Source organism: Nestor notabilis, unplaced genomic scaffold (assembly GCF_000696875.1).
Source record: "Nestor notabilis isolate BGI_N333 unplaced genomic scaffold, ASM69687v1 scaffold13577, whole genome shotgun sequence".
Taxonomy (NCBI): domain Eukaryota; kingdom Metazoa; phylum Chordata; class Aves; order Psittaciformes; family Psittacidae; genus Nestor; species Nestor notabilis.
Window position 1 is genome coordinate 22,336 of NW_009936994.1, and position 13,287 is coordinate 35,622.

At 49.4% G+C, this 13,287-nt stretch overlaps 1 protein-coding gene across 1 annotated transcript in view; it reads left to right on the plus strand.

Moving 5' to 3' along the window:
• COMP (cartilage oligomeric matrix protein) overlaps nt 1-12,089 on the plus strand; it is a 14,803-nt gene extending 2,714 nt beyond the window's left edge. Inside the window, exons 3-19 of the mRNA XM_010018618.1 lie at nt 1,637-1,688; nt 3,811-3,983; nt 5,248-5,385; nt 6,137-6,214; nt 6,361-6,519; nt 7,068-7,172; nt 7,306-7,413; nt 7,583-7,742; nt 8,800-8,918; nt 9,324-9,376; nt 9,766-9,959; nt 10,384-10,562; nt 10,778-10,826; nt 11,060-11,256; nt 11,389-11,561; nt 11,729-11,868; nt 12,043-12,089. Coding sequence (XP_010016920.1) covers nt 1,637-1,688; nt 3,811-3,983; nt 5,248-5,385; nt 6,137-6,214; nt 6,361-6,519; nt 7,068-7,172; nt 7,306-7,413; nt 7,583-7,742; nt 8,800-8,918; nt 9,324-9,376; nt 9,766-9,959; nt 10,384-10,562; nt 10,778-10,826; nt 11,060-11,256; nt 11,389-11,561; nt 11,729-11,868; nt 12,043-12,089 — 2,124 coding nt within the window. The remainder of the gene's footprint in view (nt 1-1,636; nt 1,689-3,810; nt 3,984-5,247; nt 5,386-6,136; nt 6,215-6,360; nt 6,520-7,067; nt 7,173-7,305; nt 7,414-7,582; nt 7,743-8,799; nt 8,919-9,323; nt 9,377-9,765; nt 9,960-10,383; nt 10,563-10,777; nt 10,827-11,059; nt 11,257-11,388; nt 11,562-11,728; nt 11,869-12,042) is intronic.
• Nucleotides 12,090-13,287: the final 1,198 nt, after the last annotated feature.

Genomic DNA, 13,287 nt, shown 5'->3' on the forward strand with positions numbered 1-13,287 from the left:
GTTTTAATCCTAAGGTTTTCTGGCTCTGGCAGTTTCTTAGGGAATTTGGAACTTCTTAGGTGCTTAGATCTTTTCCCATTTTAGCGAGGAGATGGTGGTTTGTCTGGTCAACTCCCTTTTAAGCATAGAAAAAGGTTCCATTCTCCCTTTCCCCACTGTGGGAGCTGAGGGCAGCAGCCTCTGCCTGCCAGAGGACTGGAATGGCAGACAGGCCCCTGTGCCAGTGCAAACTGGGCGGCCTCTGATCTGCAAAACCATCTGTTGCATTGAGCTCCCCTCACATCTCAGGCTGCTGCATAAATAGCCAGTGTTTACTAGGAACCAGGTCAGACATGGTTCCTGGCAGCCTCAGGCAATGATTTCCAGTGTTCCCTTCCAGCTCAGCCCTGCTTTCCATACAGGTTTTCTATTTGTTCTTTCTCTCACTCTGCCACCTACTTGGGGTTTTTTCATCCATGGCTTTTCTCAACAGTACTTTCAAGAAAACTTCACAAGCAAAACCTGCAAATACAACTGGAGAGCCAAGGGGGCAGTTCATCATCGCTTAATCTGTGCAAAGATTTTTCTATAGCTTACTTTTCCTTGATTCAGCATTTTGGGATGTTGGCAATAAGGATGGCAAGAGGCCTAACAATGAAAGGTCAGATCTACGCTCCTGAGCCAAAAGCTGAAGTATTTTTGGCACAAAGGAGCCACTGATACTCCTTAGCAGTGCTCCGAATCCTCCACTCTGCTCTGTCACCCTCCTCTAATGGGAGATGTTCTGGGAATTTGGGTTAGATCTCTCTCTGCATTAACTATTCAAAATACAGGACCCCAGGCTGTGTTGGAGGGAAGAGAGCATCTAACGTAGGATGACACTTGCTCTTACACCTGGGAGCTGGCAGAGACGTGAGCTTTTGTCAAAGTGAAATGATGTCTACAGGGTGTGAAAGGTTGGTCCTGAGCATCGGTTGCAGGCAGTCAGCGAGGCTTCGCAGGAGAGAAGTCTGCTGGGATTGCTCTCTAAGGTGCTGGAGAATCTGTAACCTTTAGCTTGGGACTGACATACTTATTCTGCCTCTCCACGTCCCAGGTGAGGAAGTCTGGAGGGAGGAGCTTTCATGAACAGATTCTAAACATCCTCATGGCAGGGGCATTCAGGACAAAGAATGGCATAAGCAATGTCAGCGATTGTTCCGATATCTGCAAAAATGGCTCATGGGAGCCTCCCTCTGAGCTTTCCTTACACAGAGTCTGGGCTGCAGATCAAGCAGACCACTCTTGGACTCTAGTTCACCATCTTTTAGAGTAGAAGACCCTAATAAAGTAGATTTCCCTTCCTCTATGACACTTGTTTGTGTGTATTCAAGTCAAGTGTCTCCTGTGTGTATTCAAGTCAAGTCTCCTACTATTCTGTGACAGAATAGTATTACCAAGTTAGCCTGGAGAAGCACTGGAGCAGGGAGTGACTTGCAGCAGGGAGCACAAGCCACCTCAGGTTCCAGAAAGTCTGCACCATAGACTTTGGGTAAGAGTTCCTTTGTCAGGAGCTGTTCAGTCTCAGAGACACCCTGGGTTTGACAGTGGGGCTTACTAGTTTCTGTGGGAGCAAAACTCACCCTTTGGCTAAGTGATGGTTCTTGTTTTGTTCTAGATTAAGGAGATAACATTCCTGAAGAATACAGTCATGGAGTGTGATGCCTGTGGTGAGTTAGTAAGCTGAGTCCTATGTTAAGCTATCTCCTCCAAGTCCTTCATACCTTTGTGTGCAAGCAAGTACTAAAAAGCTACCTGTGACCGTGTCCCCAAAGGAAATGGCTTGTTTCACAATTACCTGAGTGTCACAGGGTAACACTCATTTTAGTGATGCTTTTTCCCCCCACAACATGGACCACTGTTACATGCTGCCCTCGTGTTCCATGGCAGATGAAGCTATTGCCCCTTCCCTGAGCAGCAGTAGCCTTAAAAAGCTGCTCTTTCCTTCCAGCAACCCCCCAGCATTTGCTTACTTGCACTGTTCTGAAATCAGCTTTGTTGGTGGCTTTGTGACACACCACGCTGGACTTCTCAGGGTAGCTACATGCTGGTGCAGAAAGCTGCCCAACCCCGTCTCCTCAGAACCCAGCCCATGGCCCATGTTTGAATTGCCTGGGAATGCACACTGGGTATCCTGTGGGATACAGCTGCAAGTGGAAGAGAACATCACCCCCAAGAGGTACTGCTTTGCTATTCCTTCCATCCTAGTGCTGCCACCATCCAAGCAAAGAGGTTGTTTATGGAGAGAGTTTGGGAACAAGGGTCATATTTTTTCCCCATATAAATCTTGTCCTCTGCTCCCCAGTAAATGTTGTTGGGTTTTATTTCTAAACTGGAACTTACTTCCAGTACATCTGGCTTGCAGAATGCATGGTTCTTGGAGATGCTCTGTTATTTGCCAGTACACTCAAAGGGTGCAGCAATGACCATGTCTGCGTTTGGAGAGATTGTCCTTCTGCTGGAAAAGAGATTAGCCAAAGCTCCTGGGCCCTGCAGCACAGAACTGCATTCATCCACAGCAATTGTTTTCATAATTTGCTCATAAAACTGTCCTGAACTTTCTCTGTTACTTGATTTCTGCCTTCCCCACTTGCTAGTCTGTTTTATATGTGTTCTCCTGTACTCCTAGCTGTAGAATTTGAGCCTCTTTTAGTCATGCATTGAACAACGTGACTCCCAGCAGTCGTGTGCTTCTCATTATTGCTCAGAAAGAGAAACATGAAGAGAGGAAGCCTTGGGTTTAGTGAAGATTTTGCTGCTGGCAGTGGTGGAGTGTTGGCTTTTGTTCTGTTTTGTTTCAGGTTTTTCTTGTTAGGCTTTTAAGCTGGAGAAAAGTGGGAGCAAAAGGTGTCCTGCTACCACTTAGAGTAGTGGCTGTGGGAGACTTGTGACAGCTCTGGACAGTTTATTCACAGTCCTGAACTGGCCTTCAGTGAAGTTCTGTGTCCCATCCGGACTGATTCTGCAACTTCTCTAGTGCTGTGGGGCAGGTCATGAGGATAGAGACAAAAACCTGGCATTTGGCCTCAAACTTTAAGGGAAGCTGGTGTGAGCAGTGTGGGCACAGGCTGGATTCGTTCACAGTGCTTCAGAACAGGACTGCAGGAGCATTTGTATGGGTTAGAATTTCCTACGCGTCACACACAGTACGTCATGCTTAGATGGACCATATTGCTGTATTCCAGCCCAGAAGTGATGAATGGCTGAATAACAGATTGATTTCCCATCTGCCAGGATGAAGGGAGGTTTCTTGCCCTGTGGAGACAACAGGTAGCATGTTACACATAACATTATGGCACAGAGCCTGATGTGAGTATTTTCCTGCTACAGACCAAGCTGACCTGTGTAACATGCCTGCTTCTACAGCAGAGATTTTGGCTGACAGCCCTCCACAGTGCTTCCCAGACTTAAGCCTGTGTGGGTTCTGCTTTAGCCAGGTGCCTGAGTCCATAGCACCAGCGAGGTGTAGTTATGAAGGAACCAAGGAGAGAACTGATCTCTGTGGAACTCCAAAGCAAGGGCATTACACCAACAACAAGAGATTTGACTGGAGCTAAGGCTTTTGGGGTTTCTTATTTATTTTCTGTCTGCTCTGACTCAGGATTTGTCAGACTGCTGCTTCTGGCTTCATTTTTTTCCATTTACAAAACAGCTACAACTCTTTGACCTCAGAAAGGATGTGAGGAAACGTCCTGTGTGTGAAGTACACTGACCCCTTCTGGGACAGCGGGACCACCTGATGCTAGTCCCTGGCAGTGACAGCTCTGTTCCAACATTCCTCTTGTCCTCCAGGCATGCACACCGAGGCCACAGGCCCTGTCATCACCGTGACACAGTTTAACAGATGCCTCCCAAACTCCTGCTTCCCTGGCGTGGCCTGCACCGAGACCGGCACCGGCTTCCGCTGCGGACCCTGTCCCCCCGGTTATTCAGGCAACGGCACCCACTGCACAGACATCAATGAGGTAAAAACCCCAAGTGGGACTGGCTGGAGGGTACAAACCTGACTCACTTGGCTTGGAGTGTTGCAGGTTTGTTTTGTGGTTATAGAGAAAAGTCTTGCAAATCCCCTCGGAGCTGCAGTTCAACAGAAACATCATTTCATGGGAAGGAAGGCTGTATCTCACCCTCCCTTGAGCTCTGTTCCGTGGTGGGTTTATATCCAGCTAGGGATTTCTTTCTAAAAGATACATAAGCTCCAACAAAATAAATCTTTTGGTTTGTACCACACAGGAAGGTGAGTTTGGAAGCCCAGAACAGTCTCTTTCAGTCTTAAGATCTTTTGAGCTAATGGCTGATGAGTTGTTAGAGATAAGATTTATTATGTGTGGAATAGAATCAAGCGCTTCCCAAATAGTCTTTATACAATAAATCTTACCACACTACTCTTAACGCTGTACTTCTGCCTTTAAATCAAACCTTGCTGGGCAGATACTGTTTGGTTTTCTTAGGAAGTGAGGGATTCCATCAAGTTTTCTCTCCATGTCTGTGCAGAGCTTCACTCAACCGTTAATTTTGCATGTCCATAAGACTCCTTAGTTCTGTGGTTCCCAAACCCCAGTCCTATGCTCTCCGATCAGGCCACCAAGCATCTGCAAGTGTCTTGCAAAGCCATATCACCTTTACAGTGGTTCAGCTCAAAAACCTGCTGAAAAGGGTCAATGAGAGATTTTGAGAGTGATGATAATCTGTCGGTCACAAAAACGTGGGAACCACTCTGTTAATGTGATGTGTCTGCCAGTGCAGAGCACAAGAATTCAGTGAAAATAATAAAGTGTTGGAGAAAACGAAGCATTAATAGCAATTTTGGAAGACAATTGCTTCCCAGGGTAGTAAACAAACAACTGTTCTTGTCTGTCAAAACCAGTGTAAGAAATGATCCAGTTCTCTGGATTCAGAGACTGCCAGGAAGGAAAGTGTGAAGTGAAGCCAGCCCTTTGCCTGGGCAATTGATGTCACCAAAGAAGAATTAGTCCTAAAAGTTGATTTGTTTTACTTGTCTGCACATTACTGGAACTTGGGAGAACAACTGAGCTGGGGAAGTTGCATTTTCCACTTGCAAGGAAAGCCAGGATCCTCTATGCATTTTTGGTTTATTCTTTAAAAAGCAAAGTACAATAGGTGGCTCTCAGCCAGCGAGGCCTGTTTTGAGAGCTGGCTTCACAGCTGGCTCTTGAGGGAGAGCTGTGCGCCTGCCTCACAGCTCTGCACCACCTCTCTTGTTTGCAGTGCAATGCAAACCCCTGCTTCCCGAAGGTCCAGTGCATTAACACCAGCCCTGGCTTCCGCTGTGATCCCTGCCCTCCCGGCTTCACCGGCCAGATGGTCGAAGGGGTTGGACTGGCCTATGCCAGAGCCAACAAACAGGTAAGGTCCAGAAACGTTTCTGTCTCCTTCAGAAGCCATTAACTCTTTCCTCTCTGTAACTGTAATTCAAAAGTCTTGGAGCCTTCAAAGAAATGGGAGGGACGTGCAAGGTGGCTGCATTGTGTTGGTGGAAAGTGATGCAGTGAGAGGAGACACTTGCCAAGGATGTCCTGGCACAGCAGCAGTGAAGCAACCTCCACTCCAAGACCTTACTTGTGCTCAGTGTATGCTGGACAGAGTGTTCTGTGTCTGACACCTCCGGGACTGCGAAGCCAGCCTGGGGAATCCTTCATGCTAGGACCCAGAAGAGCTCATGCAGCTACTCCCCCTCTGCTTCCCCAACAGCTGTAGACAGGTTGAAGTAAAAACAGCAACAAAAGGCCTAGCTTCATGGTTTATAAGCAGTTATTTAGAGAGCAGCTAGCTGGTCACAGGATGCAGTCTTTGACCTTCTTGTTCCATTGACCCGCTTCTATCCTTTTGCGGTAAGGAGATACTCTGCCAGCTCAGCTCAGAGCTAAGCTGTTTTGCCAGGCTAAAATCTCTGGTGACTGGAGAGGGTGAGCAGCTCGCCTGGGGTCAGGAGTATTGCTGGGATCTGCCTCCAGTTTGAAGGAAAACTTTGAGCTGTGGGTCCTAGGAAGGTGTGTCAGGGGCTTTGCTTCTGCACCTAGTGATGCTCTGATTCTGTAATCTGATGTGGGATCTGCTCAAGAGTGAAGTGAAAGTCTATTTTGTTCTTCCTGGGCAGGTTTGTACTGACATCAATGAGTGTGAGACAGGTGCTGCCAGAAACTGTGTCCCCAACTCCATCTGCATCAACACGCGGGTCAGTACTGCTGAAAGCCTCATGTGGGTCTCTTCCCCAGGCTCTGGGGCCTCTGTTAGCTGTGGAAACCAGCTGCTGAGGAAGGTTACAGCAAAGGTTTGCCAGGACTTGTGTGACTGTTAACTCCTTATTGCTCTTCTTTGCAGGGATCCTACAAGTGCGGGGCTTGTAAACCTGGTTTTGTTGGGGACCAAGTGAGTGGCTGCAAGAGCCAGTCAGTGAGACGCTGCCCTAATGGAGAGATCAGCCCGTGCCACGAGAAAGCAGAATGCATCGTGGAGCGCGACGGGTCCCTCTCCTGCGCGGTGAGATTCAAACCTCCCCCGAGCAGCGCCGCTCGCTCCGCCTTCCCTTGCGCTGGGCTTGCTCTGCCACTGCCCTCTCCTGGAGAGCCTTCCCCACACTGACCTGCTCTCCTTTAACACCTGAGCTGCTGCAGCGTTGCTTCCAGTGCTCCCTGGAGACGTGGGCTGCTCCTGGCACCTCAGATCCGCTTTTGTGTGTTTGGGGTTTGGGTTTTGCCTTTGCCTGAAGTGCCTCGAATTTGTCGCTCATGGAACTTTACACGCAGCTGAGCAGGGAGAAGCACCCTGCAGCAACCTGCAGGAGCCAAGATGCTGCTGCATCTGTCTTTATAACCTCAAGAACAAGCTGAGAGCTTGTATCTGAGCTATGTAAAATGCTGTTTACAGCATGAATGCTTATTCCAGGCAGTATTTTCCCCGTAGAAGCACTGTGTACCTGGATTTGCAGTGTTTCATGCTGGTTCTCATGTGAAGCCTTCCATTTCGGAGGCATACGGCCATCAGGGGACTCGCTGCCAGCCTCATTTTGCTCATGTGCTGTCTTCCAGTGCCTCGTGGGGTGGGCAGGGAACGGCTACGTGTGCGGGAAGGACACGGACATTGATGGGGTCCCTGATGAGAAGCAACGCTGCTCAGACAAAAAGTGCCGCAAGGTAAGATGCAGTTGTCTGGTCCAGCTGGTAACAGGACGTTCTGAAGTGATCAGAACAGGCAGTTCTGATGTGAGACCCTGCCCCTCCGTCAGAGCTCGGGTTCCTGACAAGCCCTTTGTTGCTTTCCTTGCAGGATAACTGCATGACTGTCCCCAACTCCGGCCAAGAGGATGCAGACAGGGATGGAATTGGAGATGCTTGTGATGATGATGCTGATGGAGATGGGATATTAAATGCTGAGGTTTGAACTCTAATGCTTAAGTTCTGCCATACCTAAATGTACCCAGAGGTCTTGCAAAGCAATTGTCTTCACTTCTCTCTCTCTCTCCCTTGGCCAAGTGTCCCCCTTACTCCTCAGTGGCACGCTCAGAGCCACATGTAGCCCTCCAGCCCGGCCCTGTCTCCCGCAGGACAACTGCGTGTACACGCGCAACGCCGACCAGCGCAACGCGGACAAGGACAACTTCGGTGACGCCTGCGACAACTGCCGCCAGGTGAAGAACAACGACCAGAAGGACATTGATGGGGATGGGAAGGGAGACGAGTGCGACGATGACATGGATGGAGATGGTAAGAGCAGCAGGAGAGCACCCTCAGAGAGGTGCACATATACTGATCTAAGGCCCAGAAAGCTGTGCAGCACACAGCTGGGGAGCCTCAGGGCAAGTGCCAGCCTTCAGAGGCTTGAGCTCTACAGGAGCAGAACTAACTTCTGGGAGGATGAAGCACAGCTCAGTTTTTTAGCTGCCAAGTCAAGCCAACATCCTTCACAGTTCAGCTCTCACAGGGTTTAAATATCTCTCATCAGGATGGTGCTAACAACTTTTTATTAGCACTCTTATCGTGCACAACCACATCAAACCTGTGTCGGGGTGAAAAAACATCAAATTACTTTAGAAACAGTGTGTGCACTGATGCTGCTGTATCTGCACAAAGCCTGCTTTCAAAAGCCAGAAATCACAACTGCCCTGGCCGGGGACACACGTTCTTACTTACAGAGTATTTCTGTATCTAGTGCTGTTTGGGTCTGGCTGCACCCTGTTGGCATGATCTGCTGCTCTAGTAGGTAGATGCAGAGAAGTGGGAAATCAAGTCATGCAGGTTGCAATTAGATTGTTCCTGCCTTGAAAAGGCCCCATCTAAACCTTCCAGGTCAAAGGGCCGAGATTAACCTTGACTTATTTTCTAATTACACAGATGTGTGCTTTAGAGGGAAAGCCTCTGTCATGGTTTAGGGGACCAGAGACAGCTTCATCTTCATCCTCTTGGCTCCTCACTCCTGTACAGATGTGATGCCAGTTTGGAGCCACATTCTTCAGTCCTTTAGCTTCCTCTAAGGAACATAGTTTGGGACATTTCCTCTCAGGTTCATGTGCAGCAACATGCTCAGACATCCAGCACAATGCAGCTTGGAGTGTTTCAAGATCAGTTGCTGCTGATCTCTTCATCCTCCAGAGCTGCTGGGATGTAACTGAAACTGTGTGAAGTGTAGATACAAATGTAAATAGTTGCTTTATTACCTGACTTCAACTGCCCTCAGTTTTTGCTCTTACATCCAAAAGAGATCTTGCTGCATAGAGCTTAATAGGCCTGTTGCCTTGATGGGACCACTTTGGATGTTTTACAGGGATCAAAAACGCAGTGGACAACTGTAGAAGAGTTCCTAACCCTGATCAGAAAGATACCGACGGCGATGGAGTAGGAGACCTGTGTGACAGCTGCCCCACAGTCAGTAACCCAGACCAGGTAAGGAAGCACTCCCCCTTCTGCAGTCCTACAACCGTGCTGGTGCCACCTGCCTGAGGTGCACAACCCTGGGAACCCACCGAGCACCACGTGCAAATGCCACAGTACGAGAGTGCAGCCCCTCGAGACCAAAGGTCCTGGTGTGTGGAAGAGGAGGTCAGCGGGGAACCGCTGCGCTCCGGCCTCCCCTCTTCCTGCCCCGCTCATCTGTGCTTAGAAAGAGCACTGCTGGAATCCATCAGGGCCACGTGTAAATCCTGCAGGAGGAACTCTCCCACTGATGTCAGTCCTGTTCTCAGTCGGAACAGCCATGGCACTGAGCTGACCCCTCTCTTGGTCTCTTTATTGCCTAATCCACCTCTTGATCTAGGGAGAGTTTCAATTATTATTGCTTTATTTTACTAGAAAGATACCGACCACGATCTGGTGGGAGATGTCTGCGACACCAACCAGGACAGGTGAGAGCTTGCTGCAATTATACTGGGGTTGCAGGAAATCTTGGGGATGGAGGGAGAAAAACGCAACTCTCTGAGAGCCTGGCTTGGCCTTACCCAAGAAAAAGACAGAAGTTAAGGGAGGTGGAGTTCTCTTCACTCCTCAAAAGAACATGTCCGTGGAAGCATGGCCCGTGCTGGCCTGCTCGTCATTACCTACCACCCACAGACCTGTTCAGCCACTCCAGCAGGAGTATTTCTGCTCTGTTGTTGGTGTAACTAACAGCTTAAGGCTAAACTCACCGACTTGTGCTGTTCTTGTTGAGGACCCCAGCTCCTACAAAGGTGGTACCTGCTTCTCTTAAAAGCATCTTTTAAAACACATAATCTTTCCCTGTGATTTTCTCCACCAGCGATGGGGATGGCCACCAAGACACACGGGATAACTGCCCATCAGTGCCCAACAGCTCCCAGGTGGACACAGACAATGATGGGCTGGGAGATGAATGTGATGATGATGATGATGATGATGGGATTCCAGATGAGAAACCTCCAGGCCCTGACAACTGTCGGCTTGTCCCTAACCCTGGCCAAGAAGACTCGGATGGTAAGGGAGATGGATGCACTTAAGCTCTGCTTGGGGCCTTCTGTTCCTGGTGGCCAGTGCCTGTCAGTTTGGTCTCTAGAGATAGCCAGGAATTAAGATCTTCTCAGCACTGACTTGGGACAGTCCTATGTCCTTTTCAGATCACCCAAAACACTGACATCAGGATCATATCTGGAACAAGTTCTCTTCCAGAAGTGACAACAATTTGAGGTGTCTTCTGCTCACAGCATCTCTGCAAGCAAGAGAAGCCTCAGGGTTTCTTTGCAACTGACTTAAAGTGTACCAGTGCTCTGAACACCTCTTGACCTTGCACATGGGCACCTTAAACTGCACTATCCAACAGCTATCGGAGTAAAACTCGGGTGTAAGGGGTAGGAGAGATTAATGAAAGCTTCTTACTCCTTTTCTTCTCTCGTGCCCTCAGGTGATGGTGTGGGAAACCTCTGTGAAGATGACTTTGACAGAGACATGGTGATCGACAGGATTGACGTGTGCCCAGAGAACGCAGAGGTGACACTAACAGACTTCAGGGCTTTCCAGACGGTTGTATTGGACCCTGAGGGTGATGCACAGATTGACCCCAACTGGATTGTCCTCAACCAGGTAGACACTGCTCCAGAACAGGCTGGGGGATGGGGGGTGGGGTGTGTGACACAGGCCTGTACCAAACTGGGTACAGTTTTCCTTAGAAGACTCTGCAGGCTTCACATCCTAATCCTGGAGCCTTGCCCGGGGGGTATCTTTGCTCTGAGCACTGAACCAGGGTCAAGCTGGTACATTTGAAACTGTTCTAATGAGACAACATTCCTCTCTTTCAGGGCATGGAAATTGTCCAGACCATGAACAGTGATCCCGGCCTGGCCGTAGGTGAGGCTCTTCCTTTTGTCCTATTGGGAAAGTTACCACTCAGTAGCTGCCTGTTCCTAGGGCAGCTTTACAAGTACCTAATGCCTCATCCACCTCCTGGGGAAATACTTTCTGCAGGAGCAGAGGCTTCAGATCTGGCTCAGCAAAATCCCCCTCCCCCATCCGGATCTGGGATCAAATGGATCTACATTTTGTCTTAGAACACAGAATCTTTGTTTTCTTACCCCTTCCAGGCTACACGGCATTCAACGGGGTGGACTTTGAGGGCACGTTCCATGTCAACACTGCCACAGATGACGATTATGCTGGTTTCATATTTGGCTACCAGGACAGTTCCAGCTTTTATGTGGTCATGTGGAAGCAGATGGAACAGACGTACTGGCAGGCAAACCCCTTCCGAGCAGTAGCAGAACCTGGAATTCAACTGAAGGTAAAGCAGCCATTGAAAGAGAATTCCCTAGTGGATTTGTGGCCTTTTTCTTAGCTGTGCTGCTTGGACACACACAGCTCCAGTCAATCAGTCCTTTATCCCCACATCTCACCAGTCTCTTCTCTGCCGCAGGCAGTGAAGTCTAAAACAGGCCCAGGGGAGTATCTCCGCAATTCCCTCTGGCACACGGGAGACACCACAGACCAGGTCAAGCTGCTGTGGAAGGACCCTCGCAACTCCGGCTGGAAGGACAAGACCTCCTACCGCTGGTTCCTGCAGCACCGGCCTCAGGTCGGATACATCAGGTGGGGCTTTACAGCTTCCTCTGCACGCCTGAGCAGCAGTTTAACACACAGGAGCAGCACCTCTAGTGCAGGGCGGAGGGGAAGAGGGAGCGTCTGACTGAGGAACAGTTCCTGTGTGGGTGCATCAGTCTCATGTTCGTGTCCTGCACACGCTTCTTCTCTCCTAGAGCCCGTTTCTATGAAGGACCTGAAGTAGTAGCAGACACGGGAGTTGTCCTTGACACAACCATGCGAGGAGGCCGCCTGGGAGTCTTCTGCTTCTCCCAAGAGAACATCATTTGGTCGAACCTGCGTTACCGCTGCAACGGTGAGTTCGAGGAAGCCAGTACAGGAATTTTTGCCATTTTACTTCCAAGACATTCATTTGCTCTGGGACAACCTGCACCTACACCCGCAGCGCGATGGCCCACAGCACCTTAGTCTATTTTTCACTTCTGGTTCTACTTCTAATCTGTATTTGCTTTAATCTCCTCCTCCTCAGACACCATCCCAGAAGACTACGAAACATTCCGAGTTCAGCAAGACTGAGCCCTGACGTAAAGATGTGTCCAGCCTTGCTTTCAGACCCTGCTCAGCTGCCCCACTATCGCTCCCGTAGCCCCTACAAGGAACTGTAAGTAACGTACCACCGCGGCATCATCCAGCATCTCTTCTACCACAACAACTGTCTTACACACTCCAAACCCTGTTGGCACGGCCGTGGTGTAGACAGCGAGTGTGAACAGAAGCCTGAGCTGCTGTAAACATGAGTTCTCTACACACCGTGGAGAAAGATGTGCTGAGAAGCTGCTCGCTGTAGCTGGAATCGAGTCAGTCTGGTGTGGATGATTCCCAGGAATACTTCCCCTACGCGAAGGCTCTCGAGTGTGAATGTTTTCCTTTTCAAGCAAACCCAGCACTAGTCTGAAAAGGACACAGGGAGCAGCCCATGTACAAGTTGCTCACAAAACATTTTAAAAAGCACTTTAAGGAGAGTGTCTTTGTTCTGGAATGTTGGGTAATAAACACTTGGAATGTTGGATAATAAATACTAGACTTCTTCTTTGTCATGTGCGTGTCGCTTTTTCTTCCTCTGAATCTATTCTAATCCAGATGTGGAAGAGAGACCCTCAGCAGCGGGAAGCAGCTGCACTGCTGGAGAGCCCCCAGCTGAGTTACCAGTTGTTAGTACAAATGCACAGGGCCATGTTCTCCTCTCCACCCTCCCTCCACTCAAACTGTCCTGCCCGGGCCTTGTGGGTGGGGGTTACCTTTAAATGAAAGCTTTAGGTGGGTTCTGTCTTACGGCACCAGGCCGGGACTCCCACAGCTGAACAGCCAAGAACAGGGAATGCTGAAGCCGCCAACTTGGGGAAGGCTTCAGACCTGCACTAGTGTGATCCCCAGCAGCGTTTGGGTAACCAGTAGCAGCATTCCAGGCTGACAATAAAAGCACATCAGGTAAGGGGTTCGCTTAGTGACACTGAAACATGCGCCCAGTTCCTGTGGAACACAACAGTGCAGCTCTGCAAGCTCGTTACAAGTTCCACTCTAGAGCAAGGCTGTAGTATCCATCCCGTACACTGGCCATGCTGCTCCCACTACCTGTTCCCAAACAAGCAGCGTGTGAACACACCTTCCCTCTCCTCAAAAGGGCTCTCAGATCGGAAGGGACATTGTATAAGCTTGTAAGAAACTGATTCCCACGTGGATCTGGCCAGAGATGGTTCCAAGCCAAGAGCAGGAA